This window comes from Oncorhynchus clarkii, chromosome 4 (genome assembly GCF_045791955.1).
Source record: "Oncorhynchus clarkii lewisi isolate Uvic-CL-2024 chromosome 4, UVic_Ocla_1.0, whole genome shotgun sequence".
NCBI lineage: Eukaryota > Metazoa > Chordata > Actinopteri > Salmoniformes > Salmonidae > Oncorhynchus > Oncorhynchus clarkii.
The window spans coordinates 5924359-5944810 of NC_092150.1; the positions used below are offsets into that span (position 1 = coordinate 5924359).

A 20452-nucleotide genomic window follows, 5' to 3' on the forward strand; every position below is an offset into this window, starting at 1 on the left:
TATAGTATACTGGAGAATATGTTGGAAACTATAGTATATTGGAGAATATGTTGGAAGCTATAGTATATTGGAGAATATATTGGCAGCCTGCTACAGTATATTGGAGAATATATTGGCAGCCTGCTACAGTAAAGTATAGAATATGTTGGAAACTATAGTATATTGGAGAAAATGTTGGCTGCTACAGTATATTGGAGAATATGTTGGCAGCTATAATATATTGGAGAATATGTTGGCAGTTTGCTACAGTATATTGGATAAAATGTTTGCAGTCTGCTTCAGTATATTGGAGAATATGTTTGCAGTCTGCTATAATATATTGGAGAATATGTTGACAGTCCTCTAGTGTATTGGAAATTATTTTGGCAGCCCGCTGTATATTGGAGAATATTTTGGCAGTCTGCTACAATATATCGGAGAATATGTTTGCAGTCTGCTATAATATATTGGAGAAGATTTTGGCAGTCTGCTACAATATATTGGAGAATATTTTGGCAGTCTGCTACAGTATATTGGAGAATATGTTTGCAGTCTGCTATAATATATTGGAGAAGATTTTGGCAGTCTGCTACAATATATTGGAGAAGATTTTGGCAGTCTGCTACAATATATTGGAGAATATTTTGGCAGTCTGCTATAATATATTGGAGAATATGTTGGCAGTCTGCTACAGTATATTGGAGAATATGTTGGTAGTCTGCAACAGTATATTGGAGAAAATGTTGGCTGCTACAGTATATTGGAGAATATGTTGGAAGCTATAATATATTGGAGAATATGTTGACAGTCTGTTACAGTATATTGGATAATATGTTTGCAGTCTGCTATAATATATTGGAGAATATGTTGACAGTCCTCTAGTGTATTGGAAATTATTTTGGCAGCCCGCTGTATATTGGAGAATATGTTGACAGCTATAGTATATTAGGGAATGTGTTGGCAGCTATAGTATATTAGGGAATGTGTTGGCAGCTACAGTATATTAGGGAATGTGTTGGCAGCTACAGCTTATTGGTGAATATCTTGGCAGGATGCCACAGTATACTGGGAAAAGACTACAGTATAATGGAGAATATGTTGGCAGGCTGCTACAATATATTGGAGAATATGTTGGCAGTCTGAAACAGTATACTGGAGAATATGTTGGCAGTCTGCTATAGTATATTGGAGAATATATTTGTTAGCTATAGTACATTGGAGAATATATTTGGTAGCTATAGTACATTGGAGAATATATTGGCAGTCTGAAACAGTATATTGGAGAATATGTTGGCAGTCTGCTACAGTATATTGGAGAATATGTTGGCAGTCTGCTATAGTATATTGGAGAATATGTTGGCAGTCTGAAACAGTATATTGGAGAATATGTTGGCAGCTACAATAAACTGGAGAATATGTTGTCAGTCTGCTGCAGTATATTGGAGAATATCCTGGCAGCTAAAATATATATTTTTTATTTATTTATTTTACCCCTTTTCCTTGTGATGAGACAAGGATTTCCTGAACAAGGCAGTTAACCCACTGTTCCTAGGCCGTCATTGAAAATAAGAATTTGTTCTTAACTGACTTGCCTAGTTAAGTAAAGGTAAATAATTAGTAGTGCAGATATACAAGGCAGCTACATACACCTTACTGCCAGTAAAAACACCTTACTGCCAGTAAAAACACCTTACAGCCAGTAAAAACACCTTACAGCCAGTAAAAACACCTTACAGGCAGTAAAAACACCTTACTGCCAGTAAAAACACCTTTACTGCCAGTAAAAACACCTTACTGCCAGTAAAAACACCTTACTGCCAGTAAAAACACATTACTGCCAGTAAAAACACCTTTACTGCCAGTAAAAACACCTTACTGCCAGTAAAAACACCTTACTGCCAGTAAAAACACCTTACTGCCAGTAAAATCACCTTACTGCCAGTAAAAACACCTTACTGCCAGTAAAAACACCTTTACTGCCAGTAAAAACACCTTACTGCCAGTAAAAACACCTTACAGCCAGTAAAAACACCTTACAGCCAGTAAAAACACCTTACAGCCAGTAAAAACACCTTACTGCCAGTAAAAACACCTTTACTGCCAGTAAAAACACCTTACTGCCAGTAAAAACACCTTACTGCCAGTAAAAACACATTACTGCCAGTAAAAACACATTACTGCCAGTAAAAACACCTTACTGCCAGTAAAAACACCTTACTGCCAGTAAAAACACCTTACTGCCAGTAAAAACACCTTACTGCCAGTAAAAACACCTTACTGCCAGTAAAAACACCTTACAGCCAGTAAAAACACCTTACTGCCAGTAAAAACACCTTACTGCCAGTAAAAACACCTTACAGCCAGTAAAAACACCTTACAGCCAGTAAAAACACCTTACTGCCAGTAAAAACACCTTACTGCCAGTAAAAACACAAAACATACACAACAACACCTTCTTCACAAGCAATATTTATTTATATTTCATATAAAAATTAAAAAATTGGTTGTCTTGTTTGTGACTCTTTTTTTTTCCTTCTTCATTAAAAGCCTTTCCACCAAGAGAGAGTGGGGCTCTCTCTTCATCATAGCTGCAACGCCACCTCCAAAAGGATTGCGTTAAAATACAAGTGGTGTGCTTTATTCTATTCAATGGCAGGATGCTAAGACTCCCTCTAAGCATTAAACCCCCTATTAAACCTTCAGGCCTGCCTAAGGGAATGTCTTGATGTATTATGTATCTAATTTTTAAAAAAGGCCAAGGGATCCTTGGTGTCTAATTACGTGTTAAAATACTGGGTTTGCATCCCAAACGGCACCCTATTCCCCTTTTAATCGTGCACTTCTTTTGATCAGGGGGCTCTGGTCAAAAGTAGTGCACTATATAGAGAATAGGGTGCCATTTTGGGACACAGGACTTGTCCCTTTGCACCACCTGAATCTGATGGTCTCGTGGGCTATTCAATAATTCGAAGTAATGTCCTGCCCATCGGTTTTTGACTAAGTATTATGAGAAGCCCATGGCCTTCGCCAAACTTTTTTTTTTAATTTTTGTGCACATTACTGTATTTAAGTTTCATCTACAAAGACTCTGAAAACAAATACGTTGGGCAAAATTAAGATAAAACCTTTGTAAAAGTGACTGCTATCTATTGTTAAGAGTGAGTCATCTAACCAGAATGGAGAATTGCTGGAATAATTTACCAAACTCATTACAATTGGATGTGGTGGGTGCTGCTCTGGGAGTTTAAAGAGTTGGTTGACGACCTAGGGTGTGGTGGGTGCTGCTCTGGGAGTTTAAAGAGTTGGTTGACGACCTAGGGTGTGGTGGGTGCTGCTCTGGGAATTTAAAGAGTTGGTTGACGACCTAGGGTGTGGTGGGTGCTGCTCTGGGAGTTTAAAGAGTTGGTTGACGACCTAGGGTGTGGTGGGTGCTGCTCTGGGAGTTTAAAGAGTTGGTTGACGACCTAGGATGTGGTGGGTGCTGCTCTGGGAGTTTAAAGAGTTGGTTGACGACCTAGGATGTGGTGGGTGCTGCTCTGGGAGTTTAAAGAGTTGGTTGACGACCTAGGGTGTGGTGGGTGCTGCTCTGGGAGTTTAAAGAGTTGGTTGACGACCTAGGGTGTGGTGGGTGCTGCTCTGGGAGTTTAAAGAGTTGGTTGACGACCTAGGGTGTGGTGGGTGCTGCTCTGGGAGTTTAAAGAGTTGGTTGACGACCTAGGGTGTGGTGGGTGCTGCTCTGGGAGTTTAAAGAGTTGGTTGACGACCTAGGGTGTGGTGGGTGCTGCTCTGGGAGTTTAAAGAGTTGGTTGACGACCTAGGGTGTGGTGGGTGCTGCTCTGGGAGTTTAAAGAGTTGGTTGACGACCTAGGATGTGGTGGGTGCTGCTCTGGGAGTTTAAAGAGTTGGTTGACGACCTAGGGTGTGGTGGGTGCTGCTCTGGGAGTTTAAAGAGTTGGTTGACGACCTAGGGCAAGGTGGGTGCTGCTCTGGGAGTTTAAAGACTTGGTTGACGACCTAAGGTGTGGTGGGTGCTGCTCTGGGAGTTTAAAGAGTTGGTTGGTGACCTAGGGTGTGGTGGGTGCTGCTCTGGGAGTTTAAAGAGTTGGTTGATGACCTAGGGTGTGGTGGGTGCTGCTCTGGGAGTTTAAAGAGTTGGTTGACGACCTAGGGCAAGGTGGGTGCTGCTCTGGGAGTTTAAAGAGTTGGTTGACGACCTAGGGCGTGGTGGGTGCTGCTCTGGGAGTTTAAAGAGTTGGTTGACGACCTAGGGCGTGGTGGGTGCTGCTCTGGGAGTTTAAAGAGTTGGTTGACGACCTAGGGTGTGGTGGGTGCTGCTCTGGGAGTTTAAAGAGTTGGTTGACGACCTAGGGTGTGGTGGGAGCTGCTCTGGGAAATGAAAGAGTTGGTTGATGACCTAGGGTGTGGTGGGTGCTACTCTGGGAGTTTAAAGAGTTGGTTGACGACCTAGGGTGTGGTGGGTGCTGCTCTGGGAGTTTAAAGAGTTGGTTGACGACCTAGGGTGTGGTGGGTGCTGCTCTGGGAATTTAAAGAGTTGGTTGATGACCTAGGGTGTGGTGGGTGCTACTCTGGGAGTTTAAAGAGTTGGTTGACAACCTAGGGTGTGGTGGGTGCTGCTCTGGGAGTTTAAAGAGTTGGTTGACGACCTAGGGTGTGGTGGGTGCTGCTCTGGGAATTTAAAGAGTTGGTTGATGACCTAGGGTGTGGTGGGTGCTGCTCTGGGAGTTTAAAGAGTTGGTTGACGACCTAGGGTGTGGTGGGTGCTGCTCTGGGAGTTTAAAGACTTGGTTGACGACCTAAGGTGTGGTGGGTGCTGCTCTGGGAGTTTAAAGAGTTGGTTGATGACCTAGGGTGTGGTGGGAGCTGCTCTGGGAATTTAAAGAGTTGGTTGATGACCTAGGTTGTGGTGGGTGCTACTCTGGGAGTTTAAAGAGTTGGTTGACGACCTAGGGTGTGGTGGGTGCTGCTCTGGGAGTTTAAAGAGTTGGTTGACGACCTAGGGTGTGGTGGGTGCTGCTCTGGGAATTTAAAGAGTTGGTTGATGACCTAGGGTGTGGTGGGTGCTACTCTGGGAGTTTAAAGAGTTGGTTGACAACCTAGGGTGTGGTGGGTGCTGCTCTGGGAGTTTAAAGAGTTGGTTGACGACCTAGGGTGTGGTGGGTGCTGCTCTGGGAATTTAAAGAGTTGGTGATGACCTAGGGTGTGGTGGGTGCTGCTCTGGGAGTTTAAAGAGTTGGTTGACGACCTAGGGTGTGGTGGGTGCTGCTCTGGGAGTTTAAAGACTTGGTTGACGACCTAAGGTGTGGTGGGTGCTGCTCTGGGAGTTTAAAGAGTTGGTTGATGACCTAGGGTGTGGTGGGTGCTGCTCTGGGAGTTTAAAGAGTTGGTTGACGACCTAGGGTGTGGTGGGTGCTGCTCTGGGAGTTTAAAGAGTTGGTTGACGACCTAGGGCGTGGTGGGTGCTGCTCTGGGAGTTTAAAGAGTTGGTTGACGACCTAGGGCGTGGTGGGTGCTGCTCTGGGAGTTTAAAGAGTTGGTTGACGACCTAGGGTGTGGTGGGTACTCCTCTGGGAGTTTAAAGAGTTGGTTAACGACCTAGGATGTGGTGGGTGCTGCTCTGGGAGTTTAAAGAGTTGGTTAACGACCTAGGGTGTGGTGGGTGCTGCTCTGGGAGTTTAAAGAGTTGGTTGACGACCTAGGGTGTGGTGGGTGCTGCTCTGGGAGTTTAAAGAGTTGGTTGACGACCTAGGGTGTGGTGGGTGCTGCTCTGGGAGTTTAAAGAGTTGGTTGACGACCTAGGGTGTGGTGGGTGCTGCTCTGGGAATTTAAAGAGTTGGTTGATGACCTAGGGTGTGGTGGGTGCTGCTCTGGGAGTTTAAAGAGTTGGTTGACGACCTAGGGTGTGGTGGGTGCTGCTCTGGGAATTTAAAGAGTTGGTTGACGACCTAGGATGTGGTGGGTGCTGCTCTGGGAGTTTAAAGAGTTGGTTGACGACCTAGGGTGTGGTGGGTGCTGCTCTGGGAGTTTAAAGACTTGGTTGACGACCTAAGGTGTGGTGGGTGCTGCTCTGGGAGTTTAAAGAGTTGGTTGATGACCTAGGGTGTGGTGGGTGCTGCTCTGGGAGTTTAAAGAGTTGGTTGATGACCTAGGGTGTGGTGGGTGCTGCTCTGGGAGTTTAAAGAGTTGGTTGACGACCTAGGGTGTGGTGGGTGCTGCTCTGGGAGTTTAAAGAGTTGGTTGACGACCTAGGGTGTGGTGGGTGCTGCTCTGGGAGTTTAAAGAGTTGGTTGACGACCTAGGGTGTGGTGGGTGCTGCTCTGGGAATTTAAAGAGTTGGTTGACGACCTAGGGTGTGGTGGGTGCTGCTCTGGGAGTTTAAAGAGTTGGTTGACGACCTAGGGTGTGGTGGGTGCTGCTCTGGGAATTTAAAGAGTTGGTTGACGACCTAGGATGTGGTGGGTGCTGCTCTGGGAGTTTAAAGAGTTGGTTGACGACCTAGGGTGTGGTGGGTGCTGCTCTGGGAGTTTAAAGACTTGGTTGACGACCTAAGGTGTGGTGGGTGCTGCTCTGGGAGTTTAAAGAGTTGGTTGGTGACCTAGGGTGTGGTGGGTGCTGCTCTGGGAGTTTAAAGAGTTGGTTGATGACCTAGGGTGTGGTGGGTGCTGCTCTGGGAGTTTAAAGAGTTGGTTGACGACCTAGGGCAAGGTGGGTGCTGCTCTGGGAGTTTAAAGACTTGGTTGACGACCTAAGGTGTGGTGGGTGCTGCTCTGGGAGTTTAAAGAGTTGGTTGGTGACCTAGGGTGTGGTGGGTGCTGCTCTGGGAGTTTAAAGAGATGGTTGATGACCTAGGGTGTGGTGGGTGCTGCTCTGGGAGTTTAAAGAGTTGGTTGACGACCTAGGGCAAGGTGGGTGCTGCTCTGGGAGTTTAAAGAGTTGGTTGACGACCTAGGGCGTGGTGGGTGCTGCTCTGGGAGTTTAAAGAGTTGGTTGACGACCTAGGGCGTGGTGGGTGCTGCTCTGGGAGTTTAAAGAGTTGGTTGACGACCTAGGGTGTGGTGGGTGCTGCTCTGGGAGTTTAAAGAGTTGGTTGATGACCTAGGGTGTGGTGGGAGCTGCTCTGGGAATTTAAAGAGTTGGTTGATGACCTAGGGTGTGGTGGGTGCTACTCTGGGAGTTTAAAGAGTTGGTTGACGACCTAGGGTGTGGTGGGTGCTGCTCTGGGAGTTTAAAGAGTTGGTTGACGACCTAGGGTGTGGTGGGTGCTGCTCTGGGAATTTAAAGAGTTGGTTGATGACCTAGGGTGTGGTGGGTGCTGCTCTGGGAGTTTAAAGAGTTGGTTGACGACCTAGGGTGTGGTGGGTGCTGCTCTGGGAGTTTAAAGACTTGGTTGACGACCTAGGGTGTGGTGGGTGCTGCTCTGGGAGTTTAAAGAGTTGGTTGATGACCTAGGGTGTGGTGGGTGCTGCTCTGGGAGTTTAAAGAGTTGGTTGACGACCTAGGGTGTTGTGGGTGCTGCTCTGGGAGTTTAAAGAGTTGGTTGACGACCTAGGGCGTGGTGGGTGCTGCTCTGGGAGTTTAAAGAGTTGGTTGACGACCTAGGGCGTGGTGGGTGCTGCTCTTGGAGTTTAAAGAGTTGGTTGACGACCTAGGGTGTGGTGGGTACTCCTCTGGGAGTTTAAAGAGTTGGTTAACGACCTAGGATGTGGTGGGTGCTGCTCTGGGAGTTTAAAGAGTTGGTTAACGACCTAGGGTGTGGTGGGTGCTGCTCTGGGAGTTTAAAGAGTTGGTTGACGACCTAGGGTGTGGTGGGTGCTGCTCTGGGAGTTTAAAGAGTTGGTTGACGACCTAGGGTGTGGTGGGTGCTGCTCTGGGAGTTTAAAGAGTTGGTTGACGACCTAGGGTGTGGTGGGTGCTGCTCTGGGAGTTTAAAGAGTTGGTTGACGACCTAGGGTGTGGTGGGTGCTGCTCTGGGAATTTAAAGAGTTGGTTGATGACCTAGGGTGTGGTGGGTGCTGCTCTGGGAGTTTAAAGAGTTGGTTGACGACCTAGGGTGTGGTGGGTGCTGCTCAGGGAATTTAAAGAGTTGGTTGACGACCTAGGATGTGGTGGGTGCTGCTCTGGGAGTTTAAAGAGTTGGTTGACGACCTAGGGTGTGGTGGGTGCTGCTCTGGGAGTTTAAAGACTTGGTTGACGACCTAAGGTGTGATGGGTGCTGCTCTGGGAGTTTAAAGAGTTGGTTGATGACCTAGGGTGTGGTGGGTGCTGCTCTGGGAATTTAAAGAGTTGGTTGATGACCTAGGGTGTGGTGGGTGCTACTCTGGGAGTTTAAAGAGTTGGTTGACAACCTAGGGTGTGGTGGGTGCTGCTCTGGGAATTTAAAGAGTTGGTTGATGACCTAGGGTGTGGTGGGTGCTGCTCTGGGAGTTTAAAGAGTTGGTTGACGACCTAGGGTGTGGTGGGTGCTGCTCTGGGAGTTTAAAGACTTGGTTGACGACCTAAGGTGTGGTGGGTGCTGCTCTGGGAGTTTAAAGAGTTGGTTGATGACCTAGGGTGTGGTGGGAGCTGCTCTGGGAATTTAAAGAGTTGGTTGATGACCTAGGGTGTGGTGGGTGCTACTCTGGGAGTTTAAAGAGTTGGTTGACGACCTAGGGTGTGGTGGGTGCTGCTCTGGGAGTTTAAAGAGTTGGTTGACGACCTAGGGTGTGGTGGGTGCTGCTCTGGGAATTTAAAGAGTTGGTTGATGACCTAGGGTGTGGTGGGTGCTACTCTGGGAGTTTAAAGAGTTGGTTGACAACCTAGGGTGTGGTGGGTGCTGCTCTGGGAGTTTAAAGAGTTGGTTGACGACCTAGGGTGTGGTGGGTGCTGCTCTGGGAATTTAAAGAGTTGGTGATGACCTAGGGTGTGGTGGGTGCTGCTCTGGGAGTTTAAAGAGTTGGTTGACGACCTAGGGTGTGGTGGGTGCTGCTCTGGGAGTTTAAAGACTTGGTTGACGACCTAAGGTGTGGTGGGTGCTGCTCTGGGAGTTTAAAGAGTTGGTTGATGACCTAGGGTGTGGTGGGTGCTGCTCTGGGAGTTTAAAGAGTTGGTTGATGACCTAGGGTGTGGTGGGTGCTGCTCTGGGAGTTTAAAGAGTTGGTTGACGACCTAGGGTGTGGTGGGTGCTGCTCTGGGAGTTTAAAGAGTTGGTTGACGACCTAGGGTGTGGTGGGTGCTGCTCTGGGAATTTAAAGAGTTGGTTGATGACCTAGGGTGTGGTGGGTGCTGCTCTGGGAGTTTAAAGAGTTGGTTGACGACCTAGGGTGTGGTGGGTGCTGCTCTGGGAGTTTAAAGACTTGGTTGACGACCTAAGGTGTGGTGGGTGCTGCTCTGGGAGTTTAAAGAGTTGGTTGATGACCTAGGGTGTGGTGGGAGCTGCTCAGGGAATTTAAAGAGTTAGTTGATGACCTAGGGTGTGGTGGGTGCTACTCTGGGAGTTTAAAGAGTTGGTTGACGACCTAGGGTGTGGTGGGTGCTGCTCTGGGAGTTTAAAGAGTTGGTTGACGACCTAGGGTGTGGTGGGTGCTGCTCTGGGAATTTAAAGAGTTGGTTGATGACCTAGGGTGTGGTGGGTGCTACTCTGGGAGTTTAAAGAGTTGGTTGACAACCTAGGGTGTGGTGGGTGCTGCTCTGGGAGTTTAAAGAGTTGGTTGACGACCTAGGGTGTGGTGGGTGCTGCTCTGGGAATTTAAAGAGTTGGTGATGACCTAGGGTGTGGTGGGTGCTGCTCTGGGAGTTTAAAGAGTTGGTTGACGACCTAGGGTGTGGTGGGTGCTGCTCTGGGAGTTTAAAGACTTGGTTGACGACCTAAGGTGTGGTGGGTGCTGCTCTGGGAGTTTAAAGAGTTGGTTGATGACCTAGGGTGTGGTGGGTGCTGCTCTGGGAGTTTAAAGAGTTGGTTGATGACCTAGGGTGTGGTGGGTGCTGCTCTGGGAGTTTAAAGAGTTGGTTGACGACCTAGGGTGTGGTGGGTGCTGCTCTGGGAGTTTAAAGAGTTGGTTGACGACCTAGGGCGTGGTGGGTGCTGCTCTGGGAGTTTAAAGAGTTGGTTGACGACCTAGGGCGTGGTGGGTGCTGCTCTGGGAGTTTAAAGAGTTGGTTGACGACCTAGGGCGTGGTGGGTGCTGCTCTGGGAGTTTAAAGAGTTGGTTGACGACCTAGGGTGTGGTGGGTACTCCTCTGGGAGTTTAAAGAGTTGGTTAACGACCTAGGATGTGGTGGGTGCTGCTCTGGGAGTTTAAAGAGTTGGTTAACGACCTAGGGTGTGGTGGGTGCTGCTCTGGGAGTTTAAAGAGTTGGTTGACGACCTAGGGTGTGGTGGGTGCTGCTCTGGGAGTTTAAAGAGTTGGTTGACGACCTAGGGTGTGGTGGGTGCTGCTCTGGGAGTTTAAAGAGTTGGTTGACGACCTAGGGTGTGGTGGATGCTGCTTTGGGAGTTTAAAGAGTTGGTTGATGACCTAGGGTGTGGTGGGTGCTGCTCTGGGAGTTTAAAGAGTTGGTTGACGACCTAGGGTGTGGTGGGTGCTGCTCTGGGAATTTAAAGAGTTGGTTGACGACCTAGGATGTGGTGGGTGCTGCTCTGGGAGTTTAAAGAGTTGGTTGACGACCTAGGGTGTGGTGGGTGCTGCTCTGGGAGTTTAAAGACTTGGTTGACGACCTAAGGTGTGATGGGTGCTGCTCTGGGAGTTTAAAGAGTTGGTTGATGACCTAGGGTGTGGTGGGTGCTGCTCTGGGAGTTTAAAGAGTTGGTTGATGACCTAGGGTGTGGTGGGTGCTGCTCTGGGAGTTTAAAGAGTTGGTTGACGACCTAGGGTGTGGTGGGTGCTGCTCTGGGAGTTTAAAGAGTTGGTTGACGACCTAGAGTGTGGTGGGTGCTGCTCTGGGAGTTTAAAGAGTTGGTTGACGACCTAGGGTGTGGTGGGTGCTGCTCTGGGAATTTAAAGAGTTGGTTGACGACCTAGGGTGTGGTGGGTGCTGCTCTGGGAGTTTAAAGAGTTGGTTGACGACCTAGGGTGTGGTGGGTGCTGCTCTGGGAATTTAAAGAGTTGGTTGACGACCTAGGATGTGGTGGGTGCTGCTCTGGGAGTTTAAAGAGTTGGTTGACGACCTAGGGTGTGGTGGGTGCTGCTCTGGGAGTTTAAAGACTTGGTTGACGACCTAAGGTGTGGTGGGTGCTGCTCTGGGAGTTTAAAGAGTTGGTTGGTGACCTAGGGTGTGGTGGGTGCTGCTCTGGGAGTTTAAAGAGTTGGTTGATGACCTAGGGTGTGGTGGGTGCTGCTCTGGGAGTTTAAAGAGTTGGTTGACGACCTAGGGCAAGGAGGGTGCTGCTCTGGGAGTTTAAAGACTTGGTTGACGACCTAAGGTGTGGTGGGTGCTGCTCTGGGAGTTTAAAGAGTTGGTTGGTGACCTAGGGTGTGGTGGGTGCTGCTCTGGGAGTTTAAAGAGTTGGTTGATGACCTAGGGTGTGGTGGGTGCTGCTCTGGGAGTTTAAAGAGTTGGTTGACGACCTAGGGCAAGGTGGGTGCTGCTCTGGGAGTTTAAAGAGTTGGTTGACGACCTAGGGCGTGGTGGGTGCTGCTCTGGGAGTTTAAAGAGTTGGTTGACAACCTAGGGCGTGGTGGGTGCTGCTCTGGGAGTTTAAAGAGTTGGTTGACGACCTAGGGTGTGGTGGGTGCTGCTCTGGGAGTTTAAAGAGTTGGTTGACGACCTAGGGTGTGGTGGGAGCTGCTCTGGGAAATGAAAGAGTTGGTTGATGACCTAGGGTGTGGTGGGTGCTACTCTGGGAGTTTAAAGAGTTGGTTGACGACCTAGGGTGTGGTGGGTGCTGCTCTGGGAGTTTAAAGAGTTGGTTGACGACCTAGGGTGTGGTGGGTGCTGCTCTGGGAATTTAAAGAGTTGGTTGATGACCTAGGGTGTGGTGGGTGCTACTCTGGGAGTTTAAAGAGTTGGTTGACAACCTAGGGTGTGGTGGGTGCTGCTCTGGGAGTTTAAAGAGTTGGTTGACGACCTAGGGTGTGGTGGGTGCTGCTCTGGGAATTTAAAGAGTTGGTTGATGACCTAGGGTGTGGTGGGTGCTGCTCTGGGAGTTTAAAGAGTTGGTTGACGACCTAGGGTGTGGTGGGTGCTGCTCTGGGAGTTTAAAGACTTGGTTGACGACCTAAGGTGTGGTGGGTGCTGCTCTGGGAGTTTAAAGAGTTGGTTGATGACCTAGGGTGTGGTGGGAGCTGCTCTGGGAATTTAAAGAGTTGGTTGATGACCTAGGGTGTGGTGGGTGCTACTCTGGGAGTTCAAAGAGTTGGTTGACGACCTAGGGTGTGGTGGGTGCTGCTCTGGGAGTTTAAAGAGTTGGTTGACGACCTAGGGTGTGGTGGGTGCTGCTCTGGGAATTTAAAGAGTTGGTTGATGACCTAGGGTGTGGTGGGTGCTACTCTGGGAGTTTAAAGAGTTGGTTGACAACCTAGGGTGTGGTGGGTGCTGCTCTGGGAGTTTAAAGAGTTGGTTGACGACCTAGGGTGTGGTGGGTGCTGCTCTGGGAATTTAAAGAGTTGGTTGATGACCTAGGGTGTGGTGGGTGCTGCTCTGGGAGTTTAAAGAGTTGGTTGACGACCTAGGGTGTGGTGGGTGCTGCTCTGGGAGTTTAAAGACTTGGTTGACGACCTAAGGTGTGGTGGGTGCTGCTCTGGGAGTTTAAAGAGTTGGTTGATGACCTAGGGTGTGGTGGGTGCTGCTCTGGGAGTTTAAAGAGTTGGTTGATGACCTAGGGTGTGGTGGGTGCTGCTCTGGGAGTTTAAAGAGTTGGTTGACGACCTAGGGTGTGGTGGGTGCTGCTCTGGGAGTTTAAAGAGTTGGTTGACGACCTAGGGCGTGGTGGGTGCTGCTCTGGGAGTTTAAAGAGTTGGTTGACGACCTAGGGCGTGGTGGGTGCTGCTCTGGGAGTTTAAAGAGTTGGTTGACGACCTAGGGTGTGGTGGGTACTCCTCTGGGAGTTTAAAGAGTTGGTTGACGACCTAGGATGTGGTGGGTGCTGCTCTGGGAGTTTAAAGAGTTGGTTAACGACCTAGGGTGTGGTGGGTGCTGCTCTGGGAGTTTAAAGAGTTGGTTGACGACCTAGGGTGTGGTGGGTGCTGCTCTGGGAGTTTAAAGAGTTGGTTGACGACCTAGGGTGTGGTGGGTGCTGCTCTGGGAGTTTAAAGAGTTGGTTGACGACCTAGGGTGTGGTGGGTGCTGCTCTGGGAGTTTAAAGAGTTGGTTGACGACCTAGGGTGTGGTGGGTGCTGCTCTGGGAATTTAAAGAGTTGGTTGATGACCTAGGGTGTGGTGGGTGCTGCTCTGGGAGTTTAAAGAGTTGGTTGACGACCTAGGGTGTGGTGGGTGCTGCTCTGGGAATTTAAAGAGTTGGTTGACGACCTAGGATGTGGTGGGTGCTGCTCTGGGAGTTTAAAGAGTTGGTTGACGACCTAGGGTGTGGTGGGTGCTGCTCTGGGAGTTTAAAGAGTTGGTTGACGACCTAGGGTGTGGTGGGTGCTGCTCTGGGAGTTTAAAGAGTTGGTTGACGACCTAGGGTGTGGTGGGTACTCCTCTGGGAGTTTAAAGAGTTGGTTAACGACCTAGGATGTGGTGGGTGCTGCTCTGGGAGTTTAAAGAGTTGGTTAACGACATAGGATGTGGTGGGTGCTGCTCTGGGAGTTTAAAGAGTTGGTTGACGACCTAGGGTGTGGTGGGTGCTGCTCTGGGAGTTTAAAGAGTTGGTTGACGACCTAGGGTCTGAGGACTTCGTGGCTGAGGAATGTAATTGTTATTCTTACATTTTGTTTTGTTCTGTATTTTGATTGTTGTTTTGTTTCACAATGTTTTCGATTGTTGTTTTGTTTCACATTGTATTCGATTGTTGTATTACTGTGATCAGGGAACCCTTGAGAATGAGACCCTGGGTTTTCCCAGAATGCAGGTGTGTGTGTGTGTGTGTGTGTGTGTGTGTGTGTGTGTGTGTGTAGGGCTGGGCAATATCACCAAAACATAATATCCCAATATGTTTCTCATTTTGGGCAGTATTGTGGTATTTAATATATGTAATATGTTTTATCAATAGTGCATGTTCCTTATATGGTAACACATTAGTTCTACGTATTTTTTATGTCTTTTACATGCTGATGGTTTTCTACTCAACCAAACTAGGACAAAGCTGACACTTTTCATTCAAATTAGCACTTTATCAAAAATATCGTTATAGACGATATTGTAAAAAAAAATCCATACCGGTATGTGGATCCATACAGGTATACCAGTATTCACAATATATTGCCAAGCCCTATGTGCGTGTTTGTGTGTTGCACGTGCACATGCGCGTGTGTGTGTGTGTGTGTGTGTGTGTGTGTGTGTGTGTGTGTCTACACATGCATGTGCGTCTGTCTGTGTGTCAGGTTAGCGGTTTTCGTCATGAATATTGTTCTGGAAGCAGTTCCGCAGAATCAATAGCTAGTATAGCCACAAAGTCATCAAATCAGATTTTAAGCCTAATGCATAACCCTAACCTTAAAGGGGAGAATTCAACTTCATATTCATTGTCTCCAGCATCACTCCAACATATGTCAAAATGTCACGTTTCTATGTTTTGTAGTCAAAAAGATAGAGTAATGTTTACACCTTCCTCTATCCAATGACATTCATCTGTGTGAATCATGCTATTTTAACCAATTATGAGGAGGTATTGCCTACTAATTGGTTGTGATGTCATTGGAGATACTATTATTTAGAAATGTGCCATTTTCACATTAGTTGATGTTGGGAAGGTGCTGGAGATGAATGAATCTGATTTTTTTTAAATTACCAACAAGCACATTTTTATTTTCATATATTTTTTACAATGTAGCCAATTTTAACTTTGCAGCTGGCCTATCTAAGTGGAAATCGCTCAGTTCTGGCTCCAGGACAAGACTTGACAATAAAGGTCAACCTGCGTCTGTGTGTGTTGGGCCACGGGTTGATGTTGTATAATGAATAATCAAGTCGTAGGGAATGCAACACGTTTGATAGTGGCCTGTGTTTGGCTGTTACAGTACGTAACTCTCCTCCCTCCTCCCCCTGTGTGGTTGGGCTGTATTTGGCTGTTACTGTAGGTGTACGTACCCCTCCTGACTCTACCCCCTGTGTGGTTGGGTCGTTCTGCAGCTGTGGTGACAAGACAACAAGGCCGTTCTCTCTCACTGGGGCTGAAGATCTCCTCTGGCGAGATGGCCTGGTCTATATGAGGACAGTCCTCATTGGCTAGAGCTGCGTTGGCCGCCTCCCCATTCAGCTTGGAATCTTCAGACAGACACACAGGAGATTCCATAGAAATAGAAATGGAATTAGAACAGGAGATTCCATAGAAACAGAACTAGAATTATAACAGGAGATTCCATAGAAACATAACTGGAATTAGAACAGCAGATTCCATAGAAACAGAACTAGAATTAAAACAGGAGATTCCATGGAAATATAACTAGAATTAGAACAGGAGATTCAATAGAAATAGAATTAGAACAGGAGATTCCATGGAAATAAAATTTGAATTAGAACAGGAGATTCCATAGAAATATAATTTAAATTAGAACAGTAGATTCCATAGAAATATAATTAGAACAGGAGGTTCCATAGAAACAGAAATAGAATTAGAACAGGAGATTCCATGGAAATAGAACTAGAATTAGAACAGGAGATTCCATGGAAATAAAATTTGAATTAGAACAGGAGATTCCATGGGAATAGAATTAGATTTAGAACAGAAGATTCCATAGAAAAACAATTAGAACAGGAGGTTCCATGGAAATGGAATCAGAACAGGAGATTCCATGGAAACAGAAAAAGAACAGGAGATTCCATGGAAACAGAATTAGAACAGGAGATTCCATGGAAATAGAATCAGAACAGGAGATTCCATTGAAACATAATTAGAACAGGAGATTCCATGGAAATATATTTAAACAGGAGATTCCATTGAAACATAATTAGAACAGGAGATTCCATGGAAATATAATCAGAACAGGAGATTCCATGGAAATATAATTAGAACAGGAGATTCCATGAAAATATAATTAGAACAGAAGATTCCATGAAAATATAATTAGAACAGAAGATTCCATAGAAATAGAATTAGAACAGGAGATTCCATAGAAACAGAAATATAATTAGAACAGTAGATTCCATAGAAACAGAAATAGAATTAGAACAGGAGATGCCATAGAAATAGAAATAGAATTAGAACAGGAGATTCCATAGAAAGAGAATTTGAATTAGAACAGGAGATTCAATAGAAATAGAATTAGAACAGGCGATTCCATAGAAATAGAAATAGAACAGTACATTCCATAGAAATAGAATTAGAACAGGAGATTCCATAGAAACAGAAATAGAATTAGAACAGGAGATTCCATAGAAACAGAACTAGAATTAGAACAGGAGATTCAATGGAAATAAAATTTGAATTAGAACAGGAGGTTCCATGGAAATGGAATCAGAACAGGAGATTCCATTGAAACAGAATAAGAACAGGAGATTCCATGGAAATAGAATCAGAACAGGAGATTGCATGGAAATAGAATCAGAACAGGAGATTCCATGGAAATAGAATCAGAACAGGAGATTCCATGGAAATAGAATCAGAACAGGAGATTCCATGGAAATAGAATCAGAACAGGAGATTCCATGGAAATAGAATCAGAACAGGAGATTCCATGGAAATAGAATTAGAACAGGAGATTCCATGAAAATATAATTAGAACAGAAGATTCCATGGAAATAACATTTAAACAGGAGATTTCATGGAAATAGAATCAGAACAGGACATTCCATGGAAATAGAATCAGAACAGGAGATTCCATGGAAATAGAATCAGAACAGGAGATTCCATGGAAACAGAATCAGAACAGGAGATTCCATGGAAATATAATTAGAACAGGAGATTCCATGGAAATATAATTAGAACAGGAGATTCCATGAAAATATAATTAGAACAGAAGATTCCATAGAAATAGAATTAGAACAGGAGATTCCATAGAAACAGAAATATAATTAGAACAGTAGATTCCATAGAAACAGAAATAGAATTAGAACAGGAGATGCCATAGAAATAGAAATAGAATTAGAACAGGAGATTCCATAGAAAGAGAATTTGAATTAGAACAGGAGATTCAATAGAAATAGAATTAGAACAGGCGATTCCATAGAAATAGAAATAGAACAGTACATTCCATAGAAATAGAATTAGAACAGGAGATTCCATAGAAACAGAAATAGAATTAGAACAGGAGATTCCATAGAAACAGAACTAGAATTAGAACAGGAGATTCAATGGAAATAAAATTTGAATTAGAACAGGAGGTTCCATGGAAATGGAATCAGAACAGGAGATTCCATTGAAACAGAATAAGAACAGGAGATTCCATGGAAATAGAATCAGAACAGGAGATTGCATGGAAATAGAATCAGAACAGGAGATTCCATGGAAATAGAATCAGAACAGGAGATTCCATGGAAATAGAATCAGAACAGGAGATTCCATGGAAATAGAATCAGAACAGGAGATTCCATGGAAATAGAATCAGAACAGGAGATTCCATGGAAATAGAATTAGAACAGGAGATTCCATGAAAATATAATTAGAACAGAAGATTCCATGGAAATAACATTTAAACAGGAGATTTCATGGAAATAGAATCAGAACAGGACATTCCATGGAAATAGAATCAGAACAGGAGATTCCATGGAAATAGAATCAGAACAGGAGATTCCATGGAAACAGAATCAGAACAGGAGATTCCATGGAAATAGAATCAGAACAGGAGATTCCATGGAAATAGAATCAGAACAGGAGATTCCATGGAAACAGAATCAGAACAGGATATTCCATGGAAATAGAATCAGAACACCTAGAAGAACATTATAAAATAAATCTGGGAGATACAGACAACAGAATCAAACACTGATCAAATAAAGCATTTTAGGAAATGCTGCATGTCCAACTGCCAAAAAAAAGACTATAGTCGATGAATGCAACAAGTAGAGATATGGGCATCCAATTCAATTCAATACAACGTTATGTATTCCCTGGGAAGCTAACCTCCAATCGATGCTGAGGTCTGGCTAAAGTTAATCATATGTGGTTTAGAAACAAACCACTATATTGCCAGTTTAATTATCCCACCTTGAAAATCTCATAAAATGGGGTACAAAAGCTTTGTCAAGTGCTACATTCCATACTGCACATATCCTAGCATGCTATCATATCCTAGCATGCTATCATATCCTAGCATGCTATCATATCCTAGCATGCTATCATATCCTAGCATGCTATCACATCCTAGCATGCTATCAAATCATAGCACGTTTCAAATAAAATATTACTGACTCAATCAATTATAATAGCACTGATTTGGACAGTCAACAGTATGATTTGAAGCATGCTGCATTAGGATATTACCGTGTGAACAGTAGTATTAGTGCGTAATGGTGCATGGACTCAGATGGTTAGTGGGTGTAGTGGTGGGTGTATGGATGGTATTTTAGTATGGTACGTGGGATGGTGTCAATGTGAAAAAAAACATGTTAGCCTAAAACATCAACCCACTTGACAAGTAGTACCCTGGTACCTCAGTAGAAGCCTAGTACCTCAGTAGCAGCCTAGTACCTCAGTAGAAGCCTAGTACCTCAGTAGCAGCCTAGTACCTCACTAGCATCCTAGTACCTCACTAGCATCCTAGTACCTCAGTAGCATCCTAGTACCTCAGTAGCATCCTAGTACCTCAGTAGCATCCTAGTACCTCAGTAGCATCCTAGTACCTCAGTAGCATCCTAGTAGCTCAGTAGAACCTGTGAGTGTAATCAATGATCAGTACTAATGTATCATATAGGTGCTAAAACAGGGCTGCCCAACCCTGTTCCTGGAGAGCTACCCTCCTGTAGGTGTTACTCCAACCCTGTTCCTGGAGATACCAATCTGTAGGTTTAACTCCAACCATGTTCCTGGAGAGCTACCCTCCTGTAGGTGTTACTCCAACCCTGTTCCTGGAGATACCAATCTGTAGGTTTAACTCCAACCCTGTTCCTGGAGAGCTACCCTCCTGTAGGTGTTACTCCAACCCTGTTCCTGGAGATACCAATCTGTAGGTTTAACTCCAACCCTGTTCCTGGAGATACCAATCTGTAGGTTTAACTCCAACCCTGTTCCTGGAGATACCAATCTGTAGGTTTAACTCCAACCCTGTTCTTGGAGATACCAATCTGTAGGTTTAACTCCAACCCTGTTCCTGAAGAGCTACCCTCCTGTAGGTGTTACTCCAACCCTGTTCCTGGAGAGCTACCCTCCTGTAGGTGTTACTCCAACCCTGTTCCTGGAGAGCTACCCTCCTGTAGGTGCTAGTCCAACCCTCTAGGTTTTACAGGGTTGGAGTAAAACCTACAGGAGGGTCTCTCTCCAGGAACAGGGTTGGGGTTAAAACCTACAGGAGGGTATCTCTCCAGGAACAGGGTTGGAGTTAAAACCTACAGGAGGGTCTCTCTCCAGGAACAGGGTTGGGGTTAAAACCTACCGGAGGGTATCTCTCCAGGAACAGGGTTGGAGTTAAAACCTACAGGAGGGTCTCTCTCCAGGAACAGGGTTGGGGCAAAACCTACAGGAGGGTCTCTCTCCAGATACAGGGTTTGGGGTAAAACCTACAGGAGGGTCTCTCTCCAGGATCAGGGTTGGAGTTAAAACCTACAGGAGGGTAGCTCTCCAGGAACAGGGTTGGAGTTAAAACCTACAGGAGGGTCTCTCTCCAGGATCAGGGTTGGAGTTAAAACCTACAGGAGGGTAGCTCTCCAGGAACAGGGTTTGGTAGCCCTGCTCTCTCACACCTTTGTAATAGCACTGCAATTTCTACAGTAACAACATTGTTGTTATTGATTCCAAATTATTACATGGTAACAATTATTAACTTTGTACCAGAACTTTAGTTTACAGAATCCCTTACATATCTTCAAATTAACTTAACCATTCTCATTTACAGCAACGACCTGGTGTATAGTTAGAGTGGAGGGAATGGGTGATGAATGAGCCAACTGTAAGGGGGGGGGTGATTAGGTGACCATGATGGCATGAAGGCCAAGTTGGGAATTTAGCTAGGACACCAGGGTTAACACTCCTACTCATACAATAAGTGCCATGGGATCTTTAGTGACTACAGAGATTCAGGACACCTGTTTAACGTTCCATCCGAAAGACAGCACCCTACACAGGGAAATATCCCCAATCACTGCCCTGGGGAATTGGGATATTCTTTTAGACCAGAGAAAAGGGTGCCTCCTACTGGCCCTCCAACACCACTTCCAACACCATCTGGTCTCCCATCCAGGGACCAACTAGGACCAACCCTGCTTAGCTTCAGAAGCAAGCCAGCAGCAT

The 20452-nt window shown here is 45.8% G+C and overlaps 1 protein-coding gene across 1 annotated transcript in view; it reads right to left on the reverse strand.

Annotated features, from left to right (window-relative positions):
* Window positions 1-20452, reverse strand: part of LOC139407535 (potassium voltage-gated channel, Shaw-related subfamily, member 1b) — a 57029-nt gene that overhangs the window by 3165 nt on the left and 33412 nt on the right. The window contains exon 3 of the mRNA XM_071151353.1: window positions 15160-15336. Coding sequence (XP_071007454.1) covers window positions 15160-15336 — 177 coding nt within the window. The remainder of the gene's footprint in view (window positions 1-15159; window positions 15337-20452) is intronic.